Source organism: Cyprinus carpio, chromosome B15 (genome assembly GCF_018340385.1).
Source record: "Cyprinus carpio isolate SPL01 chromosome B15, ASM1834038v1, whole genome shotgun sequence".
NCBI classification, from domain to species: domain Eukaryota; kingdom Metazoa; phylum Chordata; class Actinopteri; order Cypriniformes; family Cyprinidae; genus Cyprinus; species Cyprinus carpio.
In genome coordinates this window covers 27,623,603-27,646,601 of record NC_056611.1, presented here as the reverse complement: position 1 = coordinate 27,646,601, position 22,999 = coordinate 27,623,603, and the positions used below count along the sequence as shown (strand labels likewise).

The 22,999-nt window shown below is 35.9% G+C and overlaps 1 protein-coding gene across 2 annotated transcripts in view; it reads left to right on the top strand.

The window, feature by feature from the left end:
- The first annotated feature begins 322 nt into the window (after positions 1 to 322).
- The window catches only part of actn4 (actinin, alpha 4), a 45,215-nt gene continuing 22,538 nt past the window's right edge, over positions 323 to 22,999 (top strand). For both annotated transcript variants that reach the window (XM_042740194.1, XM_042740195.1), the window contains exon 1: positions 323 to 656. In XM_042740194.1, coding sequence (XP_042596128.1) covers positions 525 to 656 — 132 coding nt within the window. In that variant the 5' untranslated portion in view covers positions 323 to 524. The remainder of the gene's footprint in view (positions 657 to 22,999) is intronic.

The following is a 22,999-nucleotide window of genomic DNA, read 5'->3' as shown; positions in this document are numbered from 1 at the left end:
AAAAAATAGATCAAATGATATAGATCAAATGCACTTTATTTATACACATACAGTGCAGTTCAACGTTTTTTTAAATCTCTTCCTAAAAAAAACTTTCAGATTTGTAAAATATATTAATCATCAGATTTTTAGACCTCTGAGCCCCGCTGTGAGTATTTTAATATAACAGCCACAAATTCACATTTTCAATCTAAAACTTCTACCCCCTGACGAGATTACCCAATGGCAGAAGCCCACCCCGCTCGTGGGTAGAGCTAAAATCGGATATCTTCTGAATAAGTAAACCGGTCTTTAAATATTCATGAGTTTTCCGGGCCTACTACCTCCTCCTCAGTGGGAGCGGCGCGTCTCCTACTCCATTTTTGTCAGACGGGTGGAGGAACGCACTCTCGGCGAGGAGACTGTCAGTCCACGCAGCGGACACTTCATACCGAGCAACAAAGGCTTCGAGAGCAGTTACTGCAGCCGTATTTCTTTTGGTTTTCGTGTAGGAAGAGTCTTGACAGTGCTCTCAGGTGTCTGACATGGTAGATTATCACGCGGCGAATAATCAATCTTTATATTCAGCGGGCGGACAGCAGACCTACATGGAGCAGGAGAACGACTGGGACCGGGACCTACTGCTGGACCCGGCCTGGGAGAAACAGCAGCGGAAGGTAAGAGCTTCTGAAAGCCCGGGGGCCGCCGCAGCGGCCTGTGCGATGAAATATTTGCGCGTTTAACACGCTTTAGTCATCTTATTTTCGTTAGTCTGCTTTAATACGCGCTTAGAACAGCAGCGCGCTTCGAATATTACAATGTTTCGCGGCTTTCGAATGTTACAGTGTTACAATGTTTCAGTCGCGCGAGCGCGCGTGAGTGAGTGATACATTGTAACGGCTGAACCTGTTTTACTAGAGTGAGTTTCATTCGCTGCTGCTGCTGCCTTTTTTCCTTTTTCCCCTCTGTTCTTTCTCAAAGCGACATTTAGACTCCTAGTTACAGCCAGACATCCGGATTTAAAATGGCAGTAGCTAGATATCACGGTACGGGAGCTTAAAATAGCTGCAGAATTGCTGTTTCTGGAGTTTATCTGCTGTTCTGGACAGGAAAGATACCCTAAAAAGAATAAAAAATGAACGTATGAGGGGCGTTCTCGTTTTGAATACACTCAGTGGTGTTTCTGTGGAAAACCTGATTGATAGTGAGTGTTCTAGTGTTTTATGCACATGAATTATGGCAAGGAATATTGAGGAATGCTCAGGGGTTAACGTTTTTGGGTGTGTGTCTTATGGGGGAAAGACAGGCTTGACTGATTTGCATTTTTGGTGTGACAGACGGCTATTGGAGAGAGTTTGAGAAAGGAAGGTCAAAGTTTGATTGGAAAAATAATTAATTATTAACCCACCAGAGCCCCTTTAGCAAACACACTCGCACACGCAAATAAATCACACACAGACACAGTCACCGGCCTTCAGACCCCAGAGGTGTGACGGACCCATAAATGGGGCATTTATTGGAGAAAGTCAAGTGGAGGAGGATACTGGCTGAACTCTTGAGCTCTCCTTTCCCTTTTTATACTTGTTTGGTTACACTTGCAAAGACAAATATCTAGAAAGCAGAGTGGCGTTCCAATATGTACACTATGGATTTTAGCAGCTAAAACGAATTTAAACCACATTGCCGATGTCTCTTCCTTTATGTCATGCATAAAACATCTTTACATCCTGACAGATATCAGTGAATAGTTGTCACATCTGTGTGTTTGACTGTACTAGACTGTAAACAGCACAAAAAAGTCAGGAGAGTGGCCCACACTTTTTTAGCCAATCAGAAATGCCCACCACCTTGGAGCTATCTGATTGGCTGACACATTTGGAATGCAGGGTTTTAGAGATCAGGTTTGTGGTTGGAGTCTATCTAATTAGTTATGTATGGTATTGCATTCTACCATTTTGCTGCCACAAGTCCTGCAAGTATGTAGTATGTATACTATGCACAGTATGCATAGTTATTGACAGAATGTGCATGGAAGACTATATCCAACAGTGCAGTTTGCATCACATTGTGACTTGACTTTCCATTTCTGGTCTCTAGTTTTAAAATCTTTAATTTCAAAAGGTATTGGTTAAATTAAGGTTTGATTATCGTAAGTGGCATAATTATACTAAGGGCCATGACCAATGAAACTATCACAACCATGTCAAGTGCAAAATGGGTTAATGCATGTTTTTTGTGTTAAATAATGGCACAAATACCAGTGAATTGACTACTGCAAAGCAAACCTTACAGGTGCATCTCAATAAATTAGAATGTCATGGAAAATTTAATTTATTTCAGTAATTCAACTCAAATTGTGAAACTCGTGTATTAAATAAATTCATTGCACACAGACTGAAGTAGTTTAAGTTTTGGTTCTTTTAATTGTGATGATTTTGGCTTACATTTAACAAAAACCCACCAATTCACGATTCATCTCAACAAATTAGAATACTTCATAAGACCAATAAAAAAAAAAAACTTTTTTTAGTGAATTGTTGGCCTTCTGGAAAGTATGTTCATTTACTGTACATGTACTCAATACTTGGTAGGGACTCCTTTTGCTTTAATTACTTCCTCAATTCGGCGTGGCATGGAGGTGATCAGTTTGTGGCACTGCTGAGGTGGTATGGAAGCCCAGGTTTCTTTGACAGTGGCCTTCAGCTCATCTGCATTTTTTGGTCTCTTGATTCTCATTTTCCTCTTGGCAATACCTCATAGATTCTCTCTGGGGTTCAGGTCTGGTGAGTTTGCTGGCCAGTAAAGCACACCAACACCATGGTCCTTTAACCAACTTTTGGTGCTTTTGGCAGTGTGGGCACTGGGCAGTTGCCAAATCCTGCTGGAAAATGAAATCAGAATCTTCAAAAAGCTGGTCAGCAGAAGGAAGCATGAAGTGCTCTGAAATTTATTGGTAAACGGGTGCAGTGACTTTGGTTTTCAAAAAACACAATGGACCAACACCAGCAGATGACAATGCACCCCAAATCATCACAGACTGTGGAAACTTAACACTGGACTTCAAGCAACTTGGGCTATGAGCTTCTCCACCCTTCCTCCAGACTCTAGGACCTTGGTTTCAAAATGAAATACAAAACTTGCTCTCATCTGAAAAGAGGACTTTGGACCACTGGGCAACAGTCCAGTTCTTCTTCTCCGTAGCCCAGGTAAGACGCCTCTGATGTCTGTGGTCCAGGAGTGGCTTAACAAGAGGAATATGACAACTGTAGCCAAATTCCTTGACACGTCTGTGTGTGGTGGCTCTTGATGCCTTGACCCAAGCCTCAGTCCATTCCTTGTGAAGTTCACTCAAATTCCTGAATCAATTTTGCTTGACAATCCTCATAAGGCTGCGGTTCTCTTGGTTGGTTGTGCCTCTTTTTCTTCCACTCAACTTTCTGTTAACATGCTTGGATACAGCACTCTGTGAACAGCCAGCTTCTTTGGCAATGAATGTTTGTGGCTTACCCTCCTTGTGAAGGGTGTCAATGATTGTCTTCTGGACAACTGTCAGATCAGCAGTCTTCTCCATGATTGTGTAGCCTAGTGAACCAAACTGAGAGACCGTTTTGAAGGCTCAGGAAACCTATGCAGGTGTTTTGAGTTGATTAGCTGATTGGCATGTCACCATATTCTACTTGATTGAGAAAGTGAATTGGTGGGTTTCTGTTAAATGTGAGCCAAAATCATCACAATTAAAAGAACCAAAGACTTAATGTGCATTGAATTTATTTAATATAATACATTCAAAACACGACTTTAACAACTTAAAACTAATCAACGAAATAAAAAAACATTTACAAGAAACTCTAATTTATTTATACAAACACAAAGTAATCTTGTTGCGTGATTTGTTTAAATACGCTTCCCATAAATGTTGTGTCCAAAACTGGAACTTCAAAAAATGCATATGCAACAAGGCCAGCTGCAAAATCTGTTTTCACTGTCAGTAGTTTTTGATGCCAAAAGAGGGTTTGCAATGGCACAAGCTGTTCGTAATTCTGGCCCAATTCCAAATGTATGTAATTTCTGTACTACTAGTGGCACTAAACAGAATTGCAGAAATAATTACTGTTATCAAACCGGTTGACCCTTTTCTCATTTCCGTGGGTTCTCAGAACCCGAAGTCATCATAGTTGGTACATCTATAGTGGTGAACAGAAATTAATTAACTATATTAAATATATATTTTTTTATCTTTACAAAAGAGGAAGAAAAATTGAGAGATTGTGACATTGGTCTGAAGAGAGAAAGATGTTAAAATTGCTGCCATTCCCTCAGCCATTTATTATACTTAACTTGTTTTCTGCAATTGAATCCCAAAGTAATATTACACAAGTATAGTGTTATAAATGTATGTCAATTTTTTCTAAAAGCTAAAATAAATGTAAATAACTGTGGAAACGTACTCTTAATGTGTAAAAAGGGTCTATTGTAGTTCTGCTCGCTGCCACTAGTTGCACAGGAATTGCACACTTTTCTATGGAAGCAGATTAGTCTCAAATATAATTCACGCAAAAAACACGATTCACACATGCGTAGACAATTTCACATGCATGAAACCTAATTCACGTACACACAAAAAAAAATTCACGTGCGTGAAAAAAATATATATTCACAAAAAGCAATTCACATGCGCAAAATAAAATTATATATTCATAAAATACATTTCACAAATGCAAAACACAATTCGTAGATATACAACTGTGCACCAAAACCTTTGGATGTTTAAAATGTACGAGTGTCTGAATGTACAAATCGTCATTTACTACGAATCCACTCGGATTTGTGTGTGTGTGTGTTTTTGAGACTTTCCACGCAGAGCTCTCTTCCCACGTGGGTCTGTCGTACTCTTTAGCCAATCAGATGCGAGCATACCATTCAACCAATCATATCATAAGCCACTGAGAGTGCATTCAAGGACCACGATTCTGCGCACCATTTGCGCAATATGGATTAATTAGAACGGAAATTAAGCCTTGTTTCTAGGTATAAAGTTTAGTGAACATCCCTCCAATCTCGACTCGGCATTGGTAGTGAAATGATGTCTCAGCTCTGGAATTTCTATTGCGTGTTTGTGAGGATGAATATTACACACAGACCGAAGTTCACTAGCGATTACCAAACCAACGCTTCCTTGTTAAAACCTCACACTGAGTTTCATTATGGTCTCTACGCACCGTTGCCTGTTTCCGCTCGACCGAAACAAGGCGTGTGGAATTATCCCGAAGTCATCACCTTGTCCGTGACAGACGTGAAATTACTCCCCGTCAAATGCCAAACGCCCTGTGACCGGCTAAGACTTGCCTCTCTGCTCCACCCAAAATGTCTAAAAGATCATTGAAGTGTTTCGTTCTCTATTGAACAGCCTGTCTGGGAGTTACAAAGTTGGGCAGATATGAATTGAAATAAGACGCAGTGATTTCACCGGCTTTGTTCTTGTTGTGTAGATAAGCACGTATAAATCCAGGAGTGCTTGATAAGAAAGATGTCTGGAAACCAAAAACACAACCTACAGGACAGCAAATATAGGTTGTTGGAGTGTATTTTGCTGCAGATGTTTTCAAGATGATAACTTCATATTTACTACATATGCGATTGGTTGAGAACTTTAAGGAAGTTTCTGGTAGTAATCCCATGGCAGTTTATATCACAGGGTTTTTTTTTTCTTCTATTTATCTCGACTTCTGTATAGTTTCCAACAATTTCCAGTAGTCTTTTCTATTCCTGGATTGCCATCAAACACTTCCAGATGTTTATGATGAGCATAGCTGTCAGTTGTAAATTATAAACAGATGTTTTGACTCTAAATTCTGACAGGGTTATTTAGTTAACTAAAAAGAAACCCAAAGAGAACTTAAAATAAATTACTTAAAATAAATGTTTACTGAAATAAACTACAACAACTACAAATAACATGATGCACTAAAATAACTGACTATAGACATACAAACAAGCATGCAAAAATGAATAAAGCCTTTAACAAAAACTAAAATAAAAAGGAAATATAAAAATAAGGTCAATATAACATTTAAAAGAAATATAAATTAATTCAAACCAATAATAAAAACTGTTATAATATCTAATTGATACTAATTTTGATAAATTGCATTCTAATCTAATCTGCCACCAAATTGTCATGTTGCTTAGCAACAGTAACAGACTATAATACTCTTTACAATAAATGTCTATTATTATTTAAATAAATGTAACTGCAAATATAAATGGTCTTTTATTACATTGAAGTTGCCATCAAAATAATAAACCACTCAAGGCTGTGTGTTTTAGTGGTTTTTACCACAGCTGAAGACTTGAGGGTATATGATTTAGGCCCCTTACATGTAATAAATTCACTGTTATGCACAGACTCAGGTGGATTATTGCTTTATAGCACCGTTAGGGGCAACAAAATCAAAATTCCAGAGGACCAACAACGCAGGCCAAATAAAAACCAGCTTGAGGGTGTTTGGTAGTGAGTTTGGCTCTGTATAAAGCTCTCGCTCTCTATCTTTGTATTTCATCATGTCTGTTTAAAGTGTTACAGGACTGAAGCCATCACAGCAGCAAGAGTAATCGAATCGCATGCTTCTAGAATGTACATCGACTAGACTGCAGACTAGACTCGAGCTACTGATCCAGAGGTCGTTTCTCAATAAAACAGTGGGATTCATTCTCAAAAGTTCAACACGTTGGCTCCGTTCCAAAACCTAGTGAGTTTGTTGTGCTGTCTACTGGCTAAATAGATGGTTGTCTTCTCAGGCAACATTTTAACTGAAAGGTAACTTTATAAGTGCTCCACAAATAGGTAACCTAATAAATGACACATTTTGGTGCAAAGGTTGCAACGCATACAAAAAAGGTGTCACATTAAAGTTTAATTCAGTGTGTTAATTATTTCTGAAATTTAATAGCAGTTAATTAGTGAAATAGTTTCTAAGTAAATGCTACACCAAATATTGTCAGTTGATTAAGTGTTTGCATTATCTTGTCGTTAAATTAACAATAAGGTAGTCTAATATGTATAAAAATGCACAACACAATATTGGGCAAAATAGTCAATTTGTAGTAAGAGTGAACTTTTTGTTGCTTAGTTTTGGTATTGCATGAACAAATATTTATAATGAATTTTTTTTTTTATTTAATTGTGCACATTTCAGTGCATTATGGGGTCCAGATTTCAAGAAAGTAATTTTATTCTTAAATGCCATGTGACCCAGTCCTTGCGATTCATTTTGAAGCTGGATGGAAGGAGAGTTTGAGTTAATGTACAATTCAAGTTGTCAAGTCATTTTTTCATGCATTTCATATGAAGTTTCATAGATAAGAAATCTGTTTAATACTAAATGCATTTGGCAGCTAAATGTGACTGGGGTCTGCGGGGTCCGAAGAGGAGAGCACAACTTTTATGTGTAATTATTTGTGTTTGGTGTGCCAGATGGTGTCTTGTGGTATCACAGTAGCCTTGCCTCAGGGTCGTGTTGCTCAGTGACTGCATGAGTCAGTGTGTTTAGATGCGTTTGATTGGACTCATTGATTGCGTTTAGTGAGAGTGCAGTTTTTATCTGGACTCAGTGATTGCAGCTTGTGTCCTGATGGGCAGCTGTCCACCACTTCTGAAGGGAATCCCAGTATGCATTGCCACACACTTGTTGAAAAATGAATCAAGGATAGAGTTTATTTATTTATTATTTATTTGTTTTAGCGAAATGCACAAAACACAATCTCAAGATTTTCACATTTTATTCTGAGAGATAAAATGCATCAGTGCAACTTTTTTTTAAAGCTTGTATTGAAAAAGGCGATGTAACCTTTTAATGTAACCTTTATCAGTCGCCTTTTTCAATACAAGCTTTAAAAAAAAGTTGCACTGATGCATTTTATCTCTCAGAATAAAATGTAAAAATCTTGAGATTGTGTTTTCGTGCATTTCGCTAAAACACATTGAGGCGGATGAAAGCACATATCTAACATCTAGAACAAAGTTTTTACTGAAGGAGTTTTGTAGATTAAAGCGGGTGTTTGGTCACTGAGGTTTTTCTGTGCAACTGTGTAGAAACAAATGCTTTTTGTTATAACTACATATGCAAATGTTGCAACAGTGAAGCTGACAGCAAAACAACAGCAGCATTTAGGAGTCAGTTACTTATGCCAGAAGCCGGAACTGAATGTGTGAAATGCAGAAATTGTGACCGTCTCAATTGTAAATGTGCAGTTTAACACTCACTCTTTCACTGATATTTCATATGCATTTAGTGTAACCGTTTCTCTGTTGTGGTTTACTCTCAAGAGCATCACCAAACAGGCAGTTCGCTTATTTTTGTCCCTATAAGCGTTTCACACCATGTTGTTTTTCAGCTAACGAGATGAGTGGTGCAGAAGCGTGATTGAACATATATGTGTGAGTTCCTGTTAAATTAGGCCTGAGTGTGCATGTTTGCGCTCATTATTAGTTAGAATATTGCTTGTGAGTATGCATGTTAAAAAAACTAATAAGTGCACTAGTGTTTTGTTTTCCTAAGGTGTTTTTCCATGCACTATAACTGTGTTTCTGCTACATGCTAGAGTTAGTTTGCAAGTGAGTCGTTCCATGGGAGAACTTCTGAACTAATGGACGGCAGATGCAGTTATTTATAATAGGCACTGAGTGTCTTACGATGACAGTCAAACCTTGAATGCATCTTTTCCCAGAGCGCAGCTTTGACCACTAAATGACTGAATGAAAAGCTGACCGTGAGACATGGCATGCTGGGAAAACTGAAGCATGAACTGAAGCTGTGGTTACTGTGCACTAATCCAATTTTGGATTGTTCTCGTGGGTGTTTGGACGTGGTTCAGGTGTGTCCCAGTGAAAACAGCGAGTGGGAGTGGACTGAGATAAAGGCAGTCACGCTAAGAGGCATTGTGAGGTCACGGGGGTGTTGCGTCACCTGACCTACTTCAGTCCCGCCCAGCCACAGAAACTCTACCAGAGAAATGCCTCGGAACACTTTACTGTAATACAAGGGTACATTTTTATTTATTTATTTATTTTTATTTTTATTTTTTTAGATCATTACTGGAGCCTCAGTCAAACTGTTGGTTGTCTTCATATTTGATCACTGACGTGATGTCTAATATTGAGTGTAAACAGTGAGGATGTTAAAATAAGATTTCCGGGTACAACAAATGCAGTTCTGCTTAATTTTGTGATATTAAGTGTAATTTTCAAAGAACAGCTCTGCTCTCGGAAACCATTTTCACTGGTTTTCATGATGAGTCAGAAAATATCAGGAAAAACATTGCAAATTCCTATTATTATTATTATTGTTATAAATATTACTATTTCTGGTGACCTCATAGTAATAGTATTTTATATATATATATATATATATGTGTGTGTGTGTGTATTTGATAATTATTTATTATTATTTTTAAGTGAGCTTTAATTATTAAAATTAGTTATATTTTGAAATTATTCATTTATAGTAGAATTATTATATTATATAAATTGTTTATTTGATCTCTATTAAGTGAGATGTAATTAACTTTTAATTATTACTAACATTATTTATTTTTTATCCATATTTTAAAGTTGTTAATTTATAGTAGTACTATTATATTTATATAAATCATGATTTATATTTTTCAAGTAAGCTGACTGATTTTAAAATAATTTAAACATAATCATAAAACACTGCAGCTCAAAATATATAATTGTTAATAAATTAGAATATAAAATATATAAATTAAACAAAAATATAAAAAATAAAAACCATTAGAAATTAATGTATTTTACATTAATGTACATTAATTAGTGTAAATGTCATGTATTAATCTTAATTGTATGTATATTTTTCTTTGTATTGTTCATTTTATTGTTGGTTTGTTAAAAAAAAAAAAAAAACAACACTATGATTTCCATGCATGGAAAAGTAGTGGAAATTTCTGTGGAGGGTGTTGTGTTTCTATAGAGAGTAATATGTTGTTAGCTAACAATGGAAACAGCGCTGTCTTCGTCCTCGGGGAGCGTGTTTACTTACAAAGCATTGAGACTCAAATTGCAAGACTTTTCTTGTCGCATTGGACACGTGTGTGGGCAATAACTGCAGTTTTCAAAACTATTAATTCCAAGAATTGGTACCTATATAAAATGATTTAAAAACATCATCACTTTACCAATCATCAAAAATACAGAAAAGGTCATGAGAATTCATTTGTCAGGAAGTGTGGGAAAAATAAAGTTCAGTCTGCTTCCTGTTTTACATCCTGGTGGTCTTTGTGATGTTCATGTGTTGTTGCTGGTGGATTCAGAAAGGCTGTGCCTGCAGTTACACGGCTGTGATGTCAGGAGCAGTAAACGGCTGTTGTTCAGGCTGGAGTTGTGTTCGGCTCCGTGTCTGTAGAAGAGGAAGTATCAGGAACTGATCCAGCCCAAATCTCCCGATGCCAGTCATCCTGCTGGACATCAGAGCCATTCTTGCTCTGTCCGTCAGTGTGGGTGGGTCATCATGAGATGGACGTCACTGCTGCTGAGTCACACTCTCATGCTTCGTCAGTTCAGATGTCATTCGGTCAGTAATCTGTGATTAACTCTGACCTTTGATTTGACACTTTTTGATTGCCATAAAGTTTGTTGAGGGATTCTTCTAACACAGGAAAAAATATCAAAAGAAAAAAAATGAAAAAGAAAAGAAAATGAAGTTTATTTTAGGAGCGGTTCATGTCTGTAAAGCACATTTAATCCCAAATTCTCTTTATTGTAATAAAAAGAGATGCATTTACGTTTGAGCCATGTTTTCATGACATTCACTGATTTTTGAATTGTCTTGTTGATTGCTCTCCAAATTCAAAATGTTAAAGACATGTCCGGGTCTAATTGCACTCCAAAAATCTAAATAAAATGAGTGTTTTTGCTTAAAGGAGATGAAGATGAGATTTTGTTTCATGACTAAATCAGATGTGTTTTTTTTTTCTCTTCAATTTCTCTTTAATATAATGCAAAATCTTATATGCTTGCGAAAGCTGTGTGATCCGTAAACATCCATTATTTTATTTTATTGCTTGAAGGAATTTAGCAGTGCCTATTTTTTTTGTACTGTTGTATTTTTGTTTGTTCTTTTTATTATAATGCAAAAAAGATGCATTGAATTTTTATCCATTTATCTTATCAATGAAATGTAATTTGAACTCAAAATAAAACTTTTTTATTATTTTTTTATTTTGCTTAAAGGAAGTGAAGCCTCTTTTTTTAGGACCACTGTGGTTTTCTTTCATGACTGGGAAGCACATTACTGTAGTTACTGTTACTGTAATGCAAAACAAGATGCATTTAATCTTGTATGCATGTTTTTTTTTTCATGCATTCTTGTATGTACGCAGCTTTACGGTCAGTAAAAATACATAAATTAATGGCTTATAAATGTGGTCATAAAATAGGCTTAATTTTCTTTCTGCAGTTTTCTGGGGAGGCTGAAATGTGAGCTGTACATCAGTTTTGAACTGTTCTTGGTTTTGTGTTTATAAAAAGTTTCTGAAGTTTGTAAGGATTCACTGATGCTTGTCCTTTTCATCTTATTTGCTGCATGTTGAAGCCTCTTGTGTCTTTTTTGTTGCTCGCACACAGTGATCAGACTGGCCAGGACTTTCTCTCTGTGTATAATGTCCTTTGGAGCACTGAAAGCTCTTAAGTGCGGCGGCTCAGACAAAAGACTGACCTCTAAGAGGATTAGAGCCTGCCTTCACCTAGATTCCCATCTGAACTATACGCTTTTTGTATCACAGATGCTTTGATTCTTTGATTCCATCCTTTGTTTGCTTGTGTGGATCCTGAAGGGCTGTTACTGTAAAGTCTTCATCAGACATTCCTGCTCTTTTAAGTGATGTTGGGCGAGGGGTACATTTATAGTGTGGTTACCCGTCATAAAAGACACACTCAGATGAATACACCAGCAATAAAGCCTGTTTAACGGGTGGGCTGTTGCCCCGAGGGCATCATAATCTATTGTGACTGTGTCTCGCTAGTCTCGTAAAACCAGACTTTTGACTATCGCCATAGATTCTGGTCCACTTTGCAGATTATTCTGGTCAGGGACTGTCTGCTCACGACAGGAAGAGACCTGACATGTAAAACGGGCAACCAGAATTCATTTTGTTTTTATGTGAGCAGGTGAAACGGAATGATACTGAGGATGATATACTGCAGTAACAGATTAATAAGCAATAAAGCCATGACAGTCTGCTTTAACAGATGAACAGATAATGTGTGCATTTTAGGAGCACAGTTCTCATGGTTTTAACAAACATGATAATATTAGGGAACTTTATAATTGTGATTTTAATCATTTTATTTCAAATATTTTGTATGTCTTATTTTCTTTCTAGTAATGTGGAAATTAGTTTTATGTAATTTAATATTTATTTCAAATTTTAAATATTTGTATTTTTTATTATTGCTGTTATGTATATTTTATAGTAATCATTCGATATATTTCACTATGCAATGATATGAAATATAAGATGCATGTGTATTTATTTAAATCAATGTTGTCCTTGTACAGATATTAGACACAATTGGGAAAGTCAAATTCATTATGAAAGCTCAAACAATTGGGTTCAGTTTGATTTTAGAATGATTTTCTTTTTAATATTTTTGAGAATATGCTGAAATCACAAAAGCATATTAATGTGTGTGTATGTACACCTGCGACGTGGCATATGGATTGGTTTGAGGCTGCATCCCACAGTTAAAGACTTGAAAACCTGAAAACTTTCCCTTGTTCCTCAATGCTGGAGCAGAACTGATGTGAAACCCACATATATGACTGGTGTTCTCGATGCAGATGTGAGATCTTGAAGCCAGCAGCTGCAAAATAAGAGGGAAGCACTTTACTCATGTGTTTGAGAAGCGCTGAGCCGAGACGCCGAAGCCCGGAGCCCCACATGCATTCAGGGCTCGCTGCTTGTGTCTCTGTCATGCTCTCGTTTGCAGGAGGAAGTTGTGGTTGTTGTGGTTTCTGTTTTGTTTCCTTTAATGGTGTGAACTCTGACTATTGGTGTGTGTGAGGAAACATGTGATCAACTGTCTCATGGGAAATGTTGGTAGTAATATTATTTATGTGGAATTGATGACTCTTGATCATTGTGGTTATTGCAGGGGTTTCTGTGGATGAGAACATCAGCGCTTTATATAACTCTGAAATTATTTTGGGTCGCTTCAGAGGTTAACTCTAGCTTGCTCAAATGCAGAAGGGATGATGTTGCTAAATTCCAGCTGACTCTTGGTAGAGAAACAGACCAAGACAAACATATCTGATGTTGTTTTCCCTTTAGTGTCAGAAAGAGGAGGAATCGGCATGTTTAAAATTAGTAAAAAATGGATTAACAGGGTTTCCCCAGTCATGGGAAGCCAGGAATGTCAGGAAATATTTTCAATTGTAATTTTAGGCATGAAAAAGTAATGAATTTCTTAATGTTATTTGTTGTATGACTACATAATATTATTGTCATTCATTTTTTGTAGTTATAGTTTTGTAGTATAAGTTTGTGTGATTTGTTTTCTCAAAACCATGGAATCAAATAATTTTTTTTTTTTTTTTTTTTATTTACTGGTAAATGTAGAATGTCATGGAATTTGGCAAAATTCTGTTTAAAAAACAATCACAAGCAGAGCCATACACTTAAAATGGAATGAAATTGCGATATGGACTAAATATAATGTCTGCATGTAATATCCCACAATGTTTCTTCCATGTTTTAATTTCACATTTATCCAAAGTTATCCAGCACTTTGTTTGCAAAGATGAATTAAATTCAAATATTATGCATTTGTTTGATCACCACCATTTTTAACAATAAATGTTTATTAAATAATAAAGCACAAAATTCAGAGAAATGAAAACTGACAACAAAGAATTTCCTGGAACAAAAAATATCGTGATCAATATCCTAAAACATTTCAGAAGTTATTAAATGTTAATGTTTTATGTATTCAGTTGATTAGACAGTTGATTTAATTATTATAATTTTATTAAACCATTAAAACAGACTCCAGAAAAAAATTAGAATGGAAAACACAGAGTTTGGGATAAAATAAAATAGAATTGGGAAAACTTCCAAAAATTTACAATTTATCAAATATTTTTGGCTGATTTAATAATGCTTATTAAGCTGCTGAGCACCAATTTTTATATGCATTTAAAATGTAATTGATATGTATATAATATTCTCTATAAAATAACAGCACCACTAATAATATCAGTTAATAAAAAATACAAATATAAAATTTTGAAATGTAGATATAAAAATATTTTGTCCTAATTTTACCATATTTTCTATAACCACTTGCTTGAAAGCATTCTGCAGATTTTTAGTTTGGTTCTCATTTGACTGGACTCTGGAAGTGCAGCTGAAATTTATTTTTTTCACTGTAGATCCTGATGTGAATGCTACATTTTGGTAACCAAACTAGATTTTGGTAACTGAAAAATGCAGCCTTTTAGGTCAGGCAGCTTACCAAGATGCTAGACAAACAACAGCGAGCAGCCATAGCTATTGACAGCATCGTCAGCGCTGTGGGGCGTTTGGGTCATTTTTGTCTTGCTGAGAGCCAGCGTGTGTGATCTGGATGTGTGAAAAGCCTTAGGTTGTGTGGAGTAGTGATGTCACTTGCTGGGTGCGTTTCTGGAGCGGTCGTGGTCAGATGTTCCCAGGTGTTAAAGTGTGTGGTTTCTCGACAGACCGCCACAGACCCACCGAGAGCATGATATCATGAGAGCAGATCTGAGCACCTCTCTCCGCTCAGGTTGGGATGAGTGAGCAGCTCAACTATGTGTTTCTTCCTGTCATTTTCTCATGAAGTAATAAAATAAAGATCTTTCTGACCCCAAACTCAGAAAGGATGCATTAAATTGATCAAAAGTGACAGTAAAGACATGTATAATGTTACAAAAGATTTCTGTTTCAAATAAATGCTTTCTAATTATCAAAGAATCCTGAAAAATAAATCATGCATCTTGGTTTCCACCAAAATACGAAGCAGCACAACTGTATTCATCGCTGATAATAATTAGTTTCTTGAGCAGCAAATCAGCATATTAGAATGATTTCTGAAGATCATGTGACACTGAAGACTGGAGTAATGATGCTGAAAATCAACATTCCATCACAGAAATAAATTACATTTTCCAATATATTCACACACAATGGTGATATTAAAGTGTAATAATATTTCTCAATATCACTGCAAATAGGGTAAACATACCCATTAAGCACACTTCCATTTCTGAGCTCAGATTATATAAAGAAAATATAATGTATTATAAGATTGTGTGCTACACTGATATATGACTTCACAGGCATTACTGGCTTGTTCTTTTGAATCCATAATATTATAAATTGATCATTTATTGCAGGTCTGTGGTTTGTTATTTTTAAAGACTTCATATTATTTTAAAGGAACACTCCACTTTTTTTGAAAAAAGGGGATCACTTTCCAACTCCCCTAGAGTTAAACAGTTTAGTTTTACAGTTTTCGAATCCATTCAGCCGATCTCCGGGTCTGGTGGTAGCACTTTTAGCTTAGCTTAGCATTGATCATTGAATCTCATTAGACCTTTAGCATCTCGCTCAAAAATGACCAAAGAGTTTCTATATTTTTTTCTATTTAAAACTTGACTCTTCTGTAGTTACATCGCAGGTGCGCGAGTTCGAGGTGCTGCGAAGTGCTCTTCCGCCATACATTATAGTCATCATTTTTTATCCGCTTAGAAAATCGCCACGTTTTATTTTGTCACCACATTTATTCGTGTAACTACTCATGTAACCGTCTTTAAATAGGGAAAACATGGACGTGTTTGGTGGCTTCTAAATTCATCCCTGTCTGGATCCTAAGGAATGAATGGTGCTAAACTAAACGTCAGCATAGTGGCGCTGCACTATAGTGATTGAGTGCACGCACTGAGACGGGAAGAACATAGTGGAATACGGAAAAATGGTGGCTCCTCCTTTTAATTGGTTATTTAAATAGTTTGTAACACAATTTAAATGTAAACTTTTTTTGTTTTAAAAATGTTGTCTTGTCCTTGAATACTTGCATTCCATTTTTTTATTTATTTGTTGTTGCAAGTTAGTATTTATTTATATTAGCATATGAAACTACATCCTGTTTGTAGTGACTGTTGACGTTTTGGAATTCTCTCTCTCTCTCTCTCTCTCTCTCTCTCTCTCTCTCTCTCTCTCTCTCTCTCTCTCTCTCTCTCGCTCTCTCTCTCTCTCTCTCTCTCTCCTCTCTCTCTCTCACACACCTCTCTCTCACACACACTCTCTCTCACACTCTCCTCTCTCCTCTCTCACACACACACACACACACACATGCACACAACTGATTGAAGTGTGTAAAAAACAGATGTGGGCAAAGCCTGAAAGGAAAGATGAACTCACTCCAGTTTACTTCTGACACAAATGAATGTCTTCATTTATAGTGTGTGTGTGTGAGACCATGACTGATTCAGTACACACTATTGAGTAATTTATAGCACAGAAAGGCCCTGACACACCTGTTGTGAAAGATGATTATGCCATTGTGTGTGTGTGTGATCGTGTGTCTTTATATGGATAAATACGGTCAGTGTAGATGAATGGACCGTCAGTAGTCGTCATCGGTATGTGTGTGTCAAGCGGATTTAGGAGAGGGACAGTGACTCAGTTTGCACTGGAATGTCTGGTGTGTGTGTGTGTGTGTGTGTAATGGAAACAAGCTTATAAATTATACAGAAGGAAGTTTTTTGCAAATCTAAAATTTCTTGTTTTGTGTGAGGGTTAGGGTTAGGAGATAGAAAATACAGTTTGTACAGTAGAAAAATAATTACGCCTGAACCCATAATGATAGGAATAGCTGTGTGTGTCTCTTTGTGCAGTCCTACTTAAGTGACTTTCTTTGTAGGTCTGCCCAGTGTTTTTTTTTTTATATACATACTTTATGTAATTATTACATTATATTATAATATTGCACTTAAACATATTTTATGTAATTATTAATATTTAGAGTTTTTATAATTTTTGTCCTGTTTTTCTTAAAAATATATATATATATATATATATATATATATATATATATATATATATATATATATATATATATATATATATATATATATATATATATATATATATATATGTATGTATTGAATTTATTTATTTATTTAAATTTAGTACTTAAAAGTTGAATTAAAATTTTGTATTTGTTGCATTAGAAATGAACTAAAATAAAGTACGAAAAGATGTGAATCGTCCAACCATTTTTCTTTCTTTAAATTTAGAGTTTTAGTGAATTTTTTAACTAAAACTGAAATCAAATTTAATTAAAATTTAATTGAACTTAGCAATTTTAGTGCTTCAACTTGAAATCTACTAAATCTAAACCTGAAGTCCTACCTTGACAATAAAGTTTGCATTTATTTCAGTTAACATTTATTTATTTAACGTAAATGTTTCTTTTTACTTTTGTTTTAGTGATTTTGTTTTGTTTTTGTCATTTAATTAGTTTTAACATCTGTTTAGTTTTAATGAAATTTATTCCAGTTTTAGTAATTTTAGTACTAGATGACAAGTTGAAATGCTTGTATTTAAAAAAAAAAAAGTTTCTCAAGTTTTTACTTTTTTTATGTGTTATATACTTAAAAGAAATGTATACATTTATTTTGTTTAACTTTTTTAAATATATGTGTAGTTTTAGTTGATGAGAACAATATTTCACTCAAAGGAAATGTGTGTGTGTGTGTGTGTGTGTGTGTGTGTGCATGCATTTCTACTGAAATGACTGAATGGTCCAACCATCTCTTTCCGTATTGCATATACTTGTCTGTCTTGTCCCGTACAGGCCAATGTACTCGCACAGGAAGAGGAAGTTGAACAGCAGTTTCTCCGGTGCCTGTTTTCAGTCTCATTGTAAACATCCCACTGAGGGGGGGTGGGCTCGTATTCTACATCCCTGCACCCGAAGGACAAACAAACATAAATGAGACTGAACATCAAATTTGAAAAACACACTTTCCTTTCTGTGAAGTGAGAGCATTTTTGGGCGCGAGACAGGAAAAGGTGTGGCGACTTTGATCAGGTGTGAGTGTGGCTTTTGTGTATGTGTTCAGGAGGGGGCGGGGTTCTGGCAGCCTATTGTGTCACAGAACTGAGTCTGTGTTTCCTTATAAGGGCATGAGAACATTACAGGAGACACAGTTCAGAGTGACAATACCAGGAGACCAGGCCTACAGGACCGACCTGTCTGACTTCATTCTCTCTCTTTCTCTCACTTTCTCCCCTTGAGCTGTTCTTTATGACACACCACATTAGGAGTCATGCATACATTAAATAGTGGCCTGATTAGTGGTTTTTGTTTAGGCAGGCGTTCACTGTTACCATATTTTCGCACAGGGTCAAAATCACATTGTTGACTGAAGAAAATAAAACACCAACAAGTTGCATCGGTGAATAAAGTCACATTTTAATATTAGATTTGTATTGAAAGGACTTCATTTCCATCTGGCTTGCTTTCCAGACCTGCCTAATGTAATTTTAGTATATTTAATAAACTTAAATTTAGTAATTTAGGAAATGTTTTGAACGATTTTGAAGTTTTTACACAGGGTAAAAATTGCATTACTCTTTTTAAAAAAAAAAAAAAAAAAAAAAAAAAAAAAAAAAAAAAAAACAGAAGTTGCATCGGTGTATAAAATCACATTTTATTTTAATATTATATTTCGATATAATGTAAAGTACTGGTAGAGTGAATTGAAAAACAGAATTGGTGTACAAACAGTTTCACTTAGAAACTGCTAGTAATTTTCACAAATAGTTATAAAGAAATTGCAAGTAAATATACAATTTTGAAGTGTAAAGACTGCAATAGTATTTTTATGTAAATGTGCTTTAATAATCTATTTATAAGAGTGGAAGTGAAACTTTTACAAACCCTGTCTGCAGTGCAAACAATATAAACGTGTATTTTATTTCCCATCAATCCACAACAAATCCTTTTGATTTAACGTTATTCAGAGGAGTAATATCAATAAAACGACAGTAGTGATGCTGAAAATACAGCTTTGCATCAAATATATTCAAATAGAAAACAGTTCATTTAAATTGTAATACTATTTCACAATATTACTATTTTTGCTTTGAGCAAATAAATGCAACCTTGGTAAGCAGAAGAGACTTCAAAAAGAAAATCGCGAACCTCAAACTTTAACTTTTTTTTAAAATTAGTTGGCAGTATGCTGATTTTCCATTAGACGTACCTATATGATTCATCTTTTTTCTGTCATTTTAGACTTTTTGTTTGTATACAGTGTCATTAAGCAACTGCATAATTCAGTGACCGTGTCATAATGACTTTTACATGGTCAAATGCCACTCATGATTCTTTTAGAATATATAAAGCCCCAGTTAAACCTGATTGATCCAGTGAGATTAGCTGAATGCCCACAGACTCTCACCTGCAGCCGATGACCAAACACTGGTTTAGTGCATTCCACAGTAAATATTAGGCCAGAGAGGGACAGAGATAGAGAGAGTTTATGTAAGTGCTGAAGAGACGCATTCCATCCTGGTGTGGGCTGTGAGGAGCTGGGCCCTCTCTCTCTCTCTCTCTCTCTCTCTCTCTCTCTCTCTCTCTCTCTCTCTCTCTCTCTCTCTCTCTCTCTCTCTCTCTCTCTCTCTCTCTCTCTCTCTCTCTCTCTCTCTCTCTCTCTCTCTCTCTCTCTCTCTCTCTCTCTAGTGGGAGTTCAGAGGGCTTCTGTCGCTCGCTCTTCACTGGGGAATGTGAGGAATGAACATCCACAGAGCTTCAAATGTTTCATGTTCTCCAGTGATGGGACGCTAGCATTGGGAAATCCGCATTTTTGCGAATTAGTGCATTGAGGTCCCAGAAGTCCCTTTTTTTTTGCTGGGGCTGTATGATTGTAAAACAGCAAATGTGATTTGGCTTAGACTAATTATCAATTTGCAAAAGGCTATGCTTTAATTAAATAAACATGTGCACTGGATGTTTCACTGAGTGAAGCGTTGTTCATTTACACGTGAGCAGCTCATGATCCAGTGTTTCCAGTGTCTCAGAGCGGCTCGGTTCACACTCACACAAACTCATCTCTGAGTTTGGGTCGCTTGTAACATGCATTCTAATATGCAAATTGTGACAACCATCTTCACAAACTTAAAGTGCTCCCTGTGATTTCAGGCAAAATAAAAGATGGTTTAATGCATGAAAGTCAAAAATTAGTATTACCCATATATGTTATTATTACTGTAAAATGACAGTATATTTTTAAATGTTTTTATTTCTTTCAGTAGTAGTTGTAGTAACTAATAATAATAATAATAATAATAATAATTAATAATAATAATAATAATACTGCAGCTTTTATTATTATTATTATTATTATTATTATTATTATTATTATAAACCACAAATAATATTATATATTATATTTATTATTATTATTATTATTAGCCATATTCATATAACCATATAATCTGGAAAATGCAACTTGTTCCAACCACTTTCCCAAAATTAATATTGTAAATTAAAATGATTATTTAAAAAAATAATAATAATATTGCAATTTTACAGTTGTGCTGTAATTTCAGATGATTATTTTTTATATATATTTTAAATATTACTATTGAATTTTTACTGTTGTACTTTAAATTAAAACAATTATTTTATAAATATATTGTAAATATTAGTATTGTAATTTTACAGTTGTAATGTAAATAAAAAATTATTATTTACAAAATATTTTCAGTATTATTGAAATTTTACCATTGTAATCATATATATAATTTTTTTTTAAGATTATAAAATTATTTAGTAGTAGTTATAAAAATCTTTATTATTTATGATTGTTGTATTTTATAGCCTTATAAATAATCACAATTTCTGACCAAATTTAGAGCCCTACAAACAACAATAGCTAACCTGAAGCTTTTTAAAATTGCATTATATTCTAAAGCAGATTATTCCTGTCCAGGATGCTGACTGGTCACTGCATCGTTCTATTTGTTATAATACACAATATAATAACAGCTAAAGTCTGTCAGACCAGAGACACAGTCTCTGCAGTGGCTTCTCCAGTTACCAAACAAGAAATCCGATTCCCCCTGGCAGGAAGGATCTGATCTCCTGTCTGCTAACAGGCCAGGTTGGTCTTGGTTGACCTTTGAGCCGGAGTCAGAGAGAACGCAGGGCGAGACGCAGTATCACAGTTTATATGTCTCTGTATTATTCTCAGCTGTGGCCTGATGACGTTCAGGTTCTTCTTTTTGTTTCTGATCAGCGTGTGGTAGATGACAAACCACTTCATTTAATTTAGCCTGTTTCCGAGCACTCAGAAACCCACTGAGGTGTATTTCAAGCCTGTAACACATTGCCTGCAGTACTTTGTGACAGAATTACCTGTTGCTATCTTAATCTGAGGCACAGTCGCTAGCTAGTAGCTACAGGTGCTTGTGTGTTTTTGGCTCTGTCGGAGGACTGTGTTGGCAGACTGGATTTCCTGTGTCCCTGTGAGGCCTCCGTTTAATCCGACCCGACTCACTTTCCTCGGTGAAAGCAGCCTTGAGAGAGAGTCCGATTCCCACTCGTGAGTCAGAGCTAGTAAAGCTCCGGTCCACCACCAGAAGTAAAAAACATACAGAACAAATAGTGCACTCCAAAAATAGCCCAAGGTCACCGGATGAAAATGGGCAGGGATGTCACCAGATATAGTCTGTGAAATGGGAAAGACAGGCTGCGGTTTGCCAGTCTCTTAATATTTGTCCTCAGATATGCTGTGATTTGCTGTTGTTGACTCCTGTCAGTTGCCTTCATAGTTACAGATTGACCTTTTGCTTTGGGAGGATGTCGCAGGAATTTCAAGCGCACTTGGTTTGGTGACCTTTCTTGGCAACGGTTTTTATTTCTCCCACAAACTGATTAAGCGCTTGATACACAAACCTTGAGCACCACCAGAATCTCCAGAGCTGAACCATCATTTTCTGTGCGATTCCTGTATCTGTGTTATTTATGAATGTTTGTGTGAATGAGAGTTTAAAGGAGTAGTTCATGTTCATCAGTAGATGTGGAGTAATGTAGCATTCCATCACTTGCTCACCAATGGATCCTCAGCAGTGAATGGGTGCCGTCAGAATGAGAGTCCAAACAGCTGATAAAAACATCACAACAATCCACAAGTAATTCTAGTCCAGCAATGAATGTCTTGTGAAGCCAAAAGCTGCATGTTTGTAAGAAACAAATCTGTTTTTTAACTTCAAACCATTGTTTTATGCTAAAATACGAGTCTTCTATCTACAATATTGCTTTCTCCAGCAAAAACTGTCTGAATCAGGAGAGAAATCTGCATAGATCAAGCACTATTTATAAGCAAAAACAGTTGTAAACACACATGTGGATGGAACAACAGAAGATGGACTTTTTCCTCTGGAAGAAGTGCTATTATGGATTATGGACTTGTATTTTAGCCTGAAGCAAAGGTTTAACATTAAAAAATGTCTTGATGATGGATTTGTTTCTTAGAAACACGCAGCTTTTGTCTTCTCCAGATGTTAACTGATGGACTGGAGTGGTGTGGATTACTTGTGATGTTTTTATCAGCTGTTTGGACTCATTCTGACGGCACCCATTCACTGCAGAGCATCCATTGCTGAGCAAGTGATGGAATGCTACATTTCTCCAGATCTGATGAAGAAACAAACTCTACATCTTGGATGACCTGAGGGTGCCTACATTTCCAGCAAAAAAGTTTAATCATTTGTGAATCTGAAGAACACGATGTTCTCAGACTTAATTTCCGAGTCCCAAACTCCCTGTCCATCTTCACCCAATGATGGATTGTAAAGCTCATTTCCTTTTGGGCCGTGGGATGTTTTTTTGATGAGACCTTTCTGCCGTCTCCTTTTTTGTGAGTTAAAGCGACAGTTCACCCAAAAATGAAATCTCCACAATCATTTATTC